At 28.4% G+C, this 10652-nt stretch overlaps 3 protein-coding genes across 3 annotated transcripts; all 3 read left to right on the forward strand.

The window, feature by feature from the left end:
- The first annotated feature begins 441 nt into the window (after nt 1-441).
- On the forward strand, nt 442-1011 carry LOC122513536. The gene has a single exon (XM_043629942.1). It carries the CDS (start codon nt 442-444, stop codon nt 1009-1011), a length of 570 nt encoding a protein of 189 aa, XP_043485877.1.
- A 53-nt stretch (nt 1012-1064) lies between these two features.
- On the forward strand, nt 1065-2195 carry LOC122513537 (piggyBac transposable element-derived protein 4-like). Its single transcript, XM_043629943.1, has one exon. It carries the CDS (start codon nt 1065-1067, stop codon nt 2193-2195), a length of 1131 nt encoding a protein of 376 aa, XP_043485878.1.
- A 3831-nt stretch (nt 2196-6026) lies between these two features.
- On the forward strand, nt 6027-6865 carry LOC122526717 (the record flags this gene model as incomplete). The annotated part of the gene is made up of 2 exons (XM_043650272.1): nt 6027-6528; nt 6861-6865. Coding segments are annotated over exons 1-2 (315 nt in total), but the record flags the coding sequence as incomplete, so codon positions are not given.
- Nucleotides 6866-10652: the final 3787 nt, after the last annotated feature.

A 10652-nucleotide genomic window follows, 5' to 3' on the forward strand; every position in this document is an offset into this window, starting at 1 on the left:
TTCATTTCCGGTATATACATGTGTGTTATACCTATATTGCCGAAAAGCAGTCATTTTGACTGCTTGGAAAAGACCAGTTCGGCTCTGGATTGGAATAACATGATGATAACATACAAGTTCATGATAAATTGTCGATTACGATATATACTTGATAAGTTGCAGTTGTTCAATAACTAAAGTTATTATTATTGTTATTCGCAATTGTTATTCGAATCTTTATGCCAGGCCTGGCCACGCGCTTTGTTCCCTTTGAACGCGCTGTAACGTAATTCAGATGGGAAGGAGGATCACTGAGTGTATGATTTAATACTATAATCGATACGGCTCGTCTTTTTTTTTCGACGATACGTGCCGACTTTTGTCAGGCTTGCTATATGCACTGCCAGTCGTTCTAACACGTTGTTTAGCTGATTTCTTTTGCGCTTTAAGTTCATAAAAGAAATGTCCAACAGAAGAGAACTATTTGAAAAGCTAAGAGAGATAGGTGAAGAGTGTTCCGATATAGAATCAAATGCAACGAGATGGGAACTATCATCTGAAGATGAATCGGATCATATTCAAAGTGAGACATCTGATGCTGAAGAGAGCGACGAAGAGGCGATCACCAACGATGAAAATGAAAATGTCATCAATGTGCCCAGGAATAGGCGTAGGGTGCTAATTAGTTCAGAAGAAGAAACTGAAAATACCTTTGAGGAGACCGAAACAGCTGCAGATGGTACTGTGTGGTCGAAGATTGACGAAGGCGGTATTCCCGGAAGGCTACCATCTACGTGTATTTTCAAGGGTGTGACAGGACCAACAGGCTACGCAAGAAGAAACGTTATGGCAAATAATCTTGTCAGTGCATTCTCGTTGATAATAAATGATTATATTATCAAACATATAAAAAAGTGCACAGAAGAAGAAGCCAGCCGAATTTTGAATTACGATTGGACAACTACACTACCGGAAATACGTGCATTTATTGGCATTTTATATGCTCGTGGAGCCTACGAGGCAAAAATTTAAAACTAAGTTATTTATGGTCAGTCAAGTGGGGTCCCGAATTTTTCAGAAGAACTATGTCCCGAGATAAGTTCAAGCAAATTCTACGATTTATTCGTTTTGACAAACGAACTGAAAGAAGTACACGTATCCGAACAAATAAATTTGCCTTGGTTTCGGAAATATGGGAGAAGTTTATTGAAAATAGTCAAGCTTGCTATCAACCAGGGCAAAACATAACAGTTGACGAACAATTATTTCCAACAAAAGCTAGGTGCAGGTTTATACAATATATGCCTAATAAACCGAATAAATTTGGCATCAAATTCTGGCTTGCATCAGACGTTACTAGCAAGTACGTGTTGAATGGTTTTGCTTACTTGGGGAAAGATGAACAACGACCATCGTCAATGCTTCTAAGCGAATACGTTGTTCTGAAACTTATCGAACCATATACAGGCTGTGGAAGAAGTGTCACGACCGACAACTTTTTTACGAGCATGTCACTAGCGACGAAATTATTGAACAAAAAAACTACATTAGTTGGAACTATTAGAGGAAATAAAAGAGAATTACCCAAAGCAGCCAAACAATCGAAGGATAACATGCCTCGTTTTTCCACTCTCCTATATAGATCAGAAAATTGTGTCCTTACAATATATAAAAGCAAACAGAACAAAAGAGTGGCTGTTCTAAGTTCCAGGCATAAATTTGTAAAAATTGATAAAAGTAATAGAAAAATGTTACCAGATTCTATTCAGTTTTATAATCAAACAAAATTTGGAGTTGATATGACAGATCAAATGGCCAGAAAATATACGGTGAAATCTAGTTCTCGTAGATGGCCCCTCCAAATATTTTTTAACATTTTAGATTTGGCTGCAATAAATGCTTGGATCCTTTATAAAGAAGTGACCGGAATAAAAATAGAACGAAAACAATTCCTGTTTCAATTAGCAGAACAGCTTTCCGCCGATTACACAACTGAAAGAGAGAAACATTCATCACAACAGGAAGATCCACAAGTATCAACTGCAACATCTTCAAATACAACAGATTCTACCAAACGAAAAATTTGTCAAATACGACTTTGCCACAATAACAAAACAAATAATATTTGTCAAAAATGTAAAAAGTATGTTTGCGGAAAATGTACATCCAAAAAGATTTGCACTTTCATTTGCTTAAAATGTCAAGATAATGTATAAATTATTTTTTTTCGAACTAAAATACATTTTTTTTATTGTTAATACTTATTAATAACTTGTTATATGACTGTTAGTGATATAAAATATATTAATAATTACTGTTAAACAAATTTCTTTGCGCATTAGTTATTTTTTCACAATGCAGTCATTTTGACTGCTTTCAGGCAATATAGGTATATACTAAGCTCCCGTCTTTCTAGTGTTAAGAGGCAAGTTTGTTTTTTTAAATCGAACGCTATGCTTCGGCACTTATTTTCTGATAGCGGCTATCATGGTGAATCAAAAAATGTGCAACATTAAGGTATTTGAAGATCAACAAAGGTCAAAAATATAAAAAAACAAAAACTGGGTGTGGTCTCCAACGCCCGATAGAAGCGAAACTCGTATTTATTATGTGAAAAATAATCAATTGATCCATATATAAATATGTACTTATTGCGAGAAAATGAAACTAAGAAATAAAACGAGAGAAAAAAGATGGAGAAATTTAATAATTTAAAGATTTTATTGTCAATATTCGAAACAGTATTTATAAAATTTATTGTTGATTCAGTTTCAATCTCCTCTATTTAAAAAAAAAAAAATTATACGAGTAGCTTATAGTAACTAAAACATAGTATATTATATTTTTTATAATTATCGTATATTTTATATAGTTATTATATTTTTGCATTTAATTATAATAATTATTATTTCAATATAAATTATTCTACTAATGTATCAACTATAAGAAAATAAAAATTATTAAAATATGAAATATTTTACTTTATTCAATAAAAAAAAAAATATCTTGAATAACCTCCGAATTCCATCTTATTAATGTTAACTATTGTATATCAGGTTTTAGAGCTCTTACCGACGTCAAAAACGGCGCATAAGAGATCTTTACATTACATTTGTTATCTTTCTGGCCAGTTTTTTCGGATATCAGATGAAAAAATGTTTTCTCTTAGAGCTCTAAGATAACTTTGTACTAAGCGGGTTATAATGTATACTTTTTAAAATCTAATTATCAGAGGTTTTCAACTTAATGGATAGTTACATACTTCCAAGATAAATATACACCCGATGTTGTTTTTACGCAAACTTTTTTTACACGATTTTAATTTAACACGTTATTTATATTTAATTTAGCATAAACTTTTTGTTTATAAATAGTTGGTGTTTAATTCCTTTAAAAATGCCAATGCTTTGTCCAATTTAAAATTGGCCAGTAAAAAAATTACGTAGAAAGAAATTTATATCTTTAAATTACATATTGAGATAAATTAGTAGAAACACTGCCAGACTTGACATAATTAACCTATATTTTTTAATTGAAAAATATGTAAACTTTTAATTTCCTTAAGAAACAGAAAAAAAGACTTGCATCATTTTCAAAATAAACGGCCAATATATAAATTATCCGACAGGAATGTTAATAATAGTAACATAAGATTTTTATTGTCTTCATAATCAAATATCAATATTAACACTATAAAAATATATGTGAAATAAATCTCCGTAATTAAGTTAACCGTAATTAAATGTAAACATTTTCTATTTGATTATATCAAAAAATTATTCACAGAAAATTAATTTAGACAAAAATTGTTTCGTTATATTTGCAAATTAGAAAATAATTAAGACGTAGTTTTATCCGGTTAGAATAGAAAACGGAGTATCGATTCGTGTCTGTTAATACTGAGATACGCTTAGAGAATTAAAACGTTTAACGATTAATCATGTTATCAACTTAAGAGCAAGTTTAATCGCGTAAAGGAAAAATTAGCTCGGCAAATGTATCTGAAATAATTTTTTACTTTTTTTTTTTTTTTTCAAAGTTTGCATGAGGCCGTTATCTGAGAAGAAGTTAAACTTCTCGTGCAAATTAAACTTCCATTTTTGATAATATTAAAAGAAATAAATCATCTGTTTTTTACTTTTTTTTTATTAAGATTTATTATAACATATCTTATATATATATAAATATATAAGGTATAATATATATATTGCAATATGTAGAAAATATGCTTTTTCAATTATGTTTTTTTATGTGGCATAAGCTTTTTCTTTTATAAGTGGTATAAGTTTAATTGAAAAGTATAATAGTTTCAGTCAGGCATAAAAAACTTCTTTTCATATTGTTAATAACAAAGTAGACATAATAAATCATTACGAATTCAGCAAAAAAAGTTTCACTTTAAAATTTTAATGCAACAAATTTTTATTTTTAATTTTTTCCCCTGAAGTAATATAAGTTATAGAACCTAATTTTTCATAACTCTTTTTTTATTATCGAATAATAAAATTAAACACGCTTGTATTTTATAAGCATTGTTCAAATTCATGAAAACATGTAGCAATCTTTTTAATTCAATTTAAACTAAAACTCTGGAATATCTCAAAATCGGAATAATGGTCTTATACTATTAAAAAAAAAATAAAAAAGAACGATTCATACCCAAAACTTTTTATGTTCATTTATTTCACATTTTTAAAGATATCTTTTATTCGCAGATGTGTACCGATTGAGAATCCTCTCGGTAAAACAGGTTATGATAGTTCTGACGATATTATATACTATATATAGAGAGGAGAGAAAAAGTTGCTGCGGAGACGACAAAATTAAAAATGAGAGGAAACTTTAGCTCGTTCTCGATCAAAGTGATAAAGACCCGAGCTCGTATTCGATCAAGTTTGAGAACATTTATCGAGAAAGGTGAACCGAATTTCAAGTTGAAAAAGTTATAGAGAGAGATAAAAAGAAAGCATTTTAATCGAATTTAGAATTAATTTCAAGATCGTCCATTGAAAAGAACTACATTTATGTTTACTTAACAATTTTACTTTTCCAAAAAAATAAGGAATCTTTTTTTATACATAAATAATTTTAAAATCATTAAATTAAAAGAATTTTTCTAGAATTTGAATAACTCCGTATAGTACGGTATTTTTATAGAATCGTTTCGTTTTAGTAGAGTTTGAGAATAAAACAGGGTATCCTAGAACATGGTTTTACTCTAACATGGTTTGAGAATAGACGAATCCCCAAACAATACCGAACGTCATGTGAGTACAAAGAGACAGAGTCGTCAAAATAACACAAATTTATTTAAATAAAAACATAACAAAAGTATTAATGTAGGTTTAATGAATATATAGTAGGACCTTGATTAACACCAGCGACAAACGACACGGATAAATCATCAAAGTTCAATGAATAATAAAATTAGGGTTGAATTATTTTAAATAGGATTCTTGCATACAAAAAAGATTTTTATACTACAACTTTTTTATAGTATATATGTACTCAATTATGAATGTGATCAAAGTTAACACTAGAACTACCAGACCAGTCAAAATGACTGGTCGCGCAACTTCATTATTTAATTCCCACCTCACGTTACATTTTTTTCTCAAAATTATATGATGACTTTTCTAGATATAAGGAATGGTTTGTAAAAATAATTTTTATTTTTTTATAACTTAAACAGAATTCGAATAAATTTTGGCATTTGCTACTTCTACCAATACCAGTCATTTTGACTGGTACTTCTTAAATTCGACATAAATCTGAAAATATCTGTTTTTTGAAATCAACACCGTCGATTAGATATTTAGACGAATGTATTATTCTTTGTTTTAATATTTTCTCTCATGTTACTGCTTATCTGGCGATAATACATAGTGATATAATCGTTGCCGTAGTGTATCGAAATAATAAATTCGATGTAGTTTTACGCGATCATTCTTTATTTCATAGTCGTGGGAATAGCATCTATTTTCTAGTTATATAGCGATTTTTTGTAATCCATAAAAAATGGCAAAACGTATAAAAACCTTTGATTTGCTGCGAAAAATAAACAATATTTCAATGGAAGCTTCTGATATCGAGGATGAAGAAAGTGACCAAGAAGATATTGAAACAGTTTATAGTGGTAATAATGATGAGTTTGATGAGTTTGAAGTGCCACGCTTGTTGGCACTATACGTGGCAACAAAAGAGAATTGCCAAAAATTTGTAAAATAAAGAAGGATACTATGACTCGTTTTTCATCACTACTCTATAAATCAAATAATATTACCCTTACAATTTACAAAAGTAAACCGAAAAAGAAAGTTTTTATATTGAGTTCTAAACACAAATGTATCAAAATTGGTAAAAGTAATAAAAAGTTACCCGAGACGGTTGAATTTTATAATAAAACTAAATTTGGAGTGGACATTACAGACCAAATGGCAAAAAAATATAGCGTAAAATCCGGATCTAGAAGATGGCCGCTCCAAGTATTTTATAACATTTTAGATTTAGCTGGCATAAATTCCTGGATCTTATATAAGGAAACCACAGGTGAGAAAATATCTAGACAAGACTTCTTGTTTCAACTAGCAAATGAACTTGCCATTGAATATGTACAATCAAAAATCAAGCAACAAGAAACTACTTCTCCAAGTACATCAACGAGTTCACCTTCTTCACGTAAATGGTGTCAAATAGGGTTCTGCAATAATAATAAGACTACTGTCATTTGTAATTTATGTAAAAAATATGTTTGCAAACAATGCACTACAAAGATAAATTACTTTTGTAAGAAATGTGACGAATCATAATCAGATAAATAACAATCATTTTAATATTTTATATTAAAAATAATTAATAATAATTTTTTTTTTCTATTTCAGATTCTATTACATTTTTATTAATAAAATACTTCTTATATTTACTTTATTGTATGTTTATTTTCTTCTTTTTGTTTCTAAAAGTTCTATTTATACTTTTTAGTATCATTAAAAATGTTGTTATTATAATTAAATTATTATATTTTTAAAAATTGTCATCATATAGATGTATTTCCATACCCTTATATTCATTCTATATGATAATATAAAACAAAACAATAAAAAAATTCTTTTGTTTTTACGATTATAAATGACCAGTCATTTTGACTGGTCTTGGTAGAAGTAGCATTGTTTTTTTTCCGGTAGTTCTAGTGTTAAAATTAAAAAAAAAGGGGGGTTTATCAGTTATTTCAAACCACATTATTTTAAACCTAATTAATTCAATGTAATTTTCACTATACTGTCAAAAATGAACCATTAGATAATGGTTGTTATATTTACATTATATGGAATTCATTTAGTGTTCAAATGTTATCTTTTAAATATCTCGAAGAAAGAGATTTATGACATAAACCAGTTTAATAATTATGGTCACAATATGTATATGTGTATATATTTTATTTACCCAACTAACTAGCTATAGAAACGTATGCTACTCGCATTAGAAAAAGATTAAAAAGGAAATGTCCGATGTACATAAAAATTAAAAAACAGAAAATGAATAAAATAAAAAAAATATTTGTATTTATATATATATGGATATGTTTTATATGTATGAGCCGTTTATTTTGAAAGTGGCCTAACTCCATTTTTCATTTTTTTCCGGTTACCCACGGTAACATGTACAGCTTCAAATTATCTATCAGTAAAGCATTTAAGATTTTTTATATTTCGAGTAAATACGATAATTCTGGACACACATAAGTTTTCAGAGTTAGTTGAATTACTGAACCGTTTATTTTGAAAGTGGCCTAACTCCATTTATACTTACGAAGAAGAAGAAGAAAGAAAGAAATATTTGGGAAGTTTTGGAATTTGGGAGATTTTAATAAACAAAATATATTGCTTTACGAAGCTATCGAGCGCAAAATTGTGAAACGAAGACGTCAAAAAAACGGAAAAGGCTCGCCAAGAAATTTGAGTTTTAGATATTTGTTAAAAGTTCTTTTTCGATACATTAAATATGTTGGATGCGTTTCGTCAAAAATGAACCGTATGAAATTTTCTATAAGACATCAATGAATGAGAACGAAAATTTGAAAGTCCTGAATTTAATACCACGTCGGGATAGACAAGAAAGTTCGAAAATATTGTATTGACACCACTGTATAAAAATATAAGACAAATTACAACCGCAAAATTCAAGGACATAATTGACTTATTACGATATATACCACCGGAACATCATGATTTCTTTAAATCCCTTTCACATAAACAAACTGAAAAAAAATAAAAATTTTTTTGTAATTTATGTTTGTAAAAAATGTTTTGAATCGCATAATTTATATTTTTAAAGTGTTATAAGATATGTAAAATAATAAGTAATGTTTTTTCGCAATTTGAAGCATCTTAAATTATGTTGAATGGACTTCGGTTCCTTAAATTTTGTGACGAATCTGGTTGTTAATTTTGAAAGTGGCCTAACTCCATTCTTGGTAAGAAAACACATATTATTCACTTAATAATTGCCATTATTTTAATAGGAACTGTAAATTTAACACCTTTAGATACACTTAAGCAACATAACTCATTGTTATTCTTTACGTATATTTTTAATTGCATTGAAACGCAAACCTTTAAATATCTCAATTTAAGGTTAGATGGAGTTAGGCCACTTTCAAAATAAACGGCTCGTATGTATTATTATTATATTAATATTATTATAATAATATTATAATATTATATTATTAATATTATAATAATAATATTGTTTCTATTTATATGTATATAATATTATGTAGGATGAAAGAAACCATTTCTCGGAAATGCATTTGTTTGTTTAGGTACGCGATACCGCTTGAAAACGTCGGTCGTCTGAAGTTTTGTTGCATCAAACCTCTCGAATATTCCCTATCGAAAGTAAAGAAATAATCCAGATGGTTAATATTCGGAAATAGTCGGGAAGTTTCAAGAAAGATAGAAGAAAAATAAAAAAGTAATTCGTAGTTGTTCAGTTCACAATCAGTATGAATCAACGTTAGCTAATAGTGTGTAACATTATACCCATGTAATCTAAATAAAACCACCTTTAATTTTATTATTCAACTTTTAACATATCTCTACAATTATATATAATACGTATATTTTGCATATGTATTTATTACAAAATAATATTTATATTTTCTTATTTTTATCAGAATATTGTTATCTGTTTGCATTTTTATTTTATTAATTATTTACCACTTAAAAATGCATTTATACGCAAACTTTTCATTTATACTATAATCTTATTTATAATATAATATAGCTTTTTTTATACTTAATCTTGTTTCTAAAGAGAAAAATAAAGTTGAGTTTATTGAAATAAAGAAAACATATGTATTTATTATCAGAGATTATGTTAAATTTGAGGAAAAAAGTTTTTTTTATAAAGTTGTATTTGTGCAAATATACCCAATAAGAAATTAACGAGGATAAGACAACAGAGAACCATGATCTTGGTTAAAAAGACGCCGGAAACATAAACATATTTTCTACTTAGATTTGTGCTATAGTGGTGAAAAATACTTAATCTTTCATCAACTGACTTACAAAAATTGCTTTAAAAAAAATGTTTCTTTTAATTATTAAAATAAAATGAAATTGTTATTTAATTTTAGAAAACCAACCACTTTTTTGTATTAATTATTCGTATTATTATATAACATAGTAGTTTTTAGTAACCTTAAAACGGTTTTATCCGAGGTTTTCTTGTAATATATTTATGTTAAAATTTCTTCATGTTATCATGGCGTGTTGTTATTAAACATAGCTAACTAATTATATTAATGCTCGTACTTGACATACATCTATTTATTTTTTAGGGGGTGAGGGTACCTAATTTTTTTTTCGATATTTTAAAAATGTTTGAGGTTAAAGTACCATATTTCAGGAAGATTTTGTAAAAATTTCACGTCGATCCGAGAAAAATTGACGGAGATACAGCATTTTTAGTATGCTTTATATTAAAAAAAAAAAAAAAGGATTAATCGAGCTGAAATCAAAACTACGCTTCAAAGCAAAGAAGGTCGGGTTAGACATAGACAAGAGCAACAACGTATTCTGGACACATCTGATGACAGTCCCATAATGTTTTCTATGCAAGTAAAAGAAAAAAAAAATACCACTTTACTTATGATGAATTTTGAAATTTCTCAATGTCATTTATATCGATTTTCCTACAACTAGCTTTTTAAAAGTTAGGGGACACTGTCACTCAAAATCTACTGAACCGATCGATTTGATTTTTTGCAAACTTTTTCTACACATATTTAGTGAAGTACGCTGTCGAGTTTTTTCTTTTTTTTTTCTTTTTCTTTAATTTTAAGTATTTTTTATAGGGGCTCAAATGTTGATTTCTTGGTCAAAAATCGAGTTTTGTAATTTAGAATGAAACCAAAAATCCAAAAATGAAAAAAAAACATTTTTCTCGACAGGCTACCTAGATAAACTTATAAACTAACAGAATCGCTTGAGGTTTTTTGTTTTTGATGACCCAGTCTTGAGTTCTGATGTCCACCGCAAAACGCGTTTTTTCCGCGGCGCCTGACAAAAGTTGCTGCCACGGGCTCAAATCTTTATATTTTCTCACAAAAATTTCACAGAGTATTCTTGAAATGTGACTTGACAATACCCCATTGGAATAACATCATTTAT

Source organism: Polistes fuscatus, unplaced genomic scaffold, assembly GCF_010416935.1.
Source record: "Polistes fuscatus isolate 324 unplaced genomic scaffold, CU_Pfus_HIC Scaffold12, whole genome shotgun sequence".
NCBI lineage: Eukaryota > Metazoa > Arthropoda > Insecta > Hymenoptera > Vespidae > Polistes > Polistes fuscatus.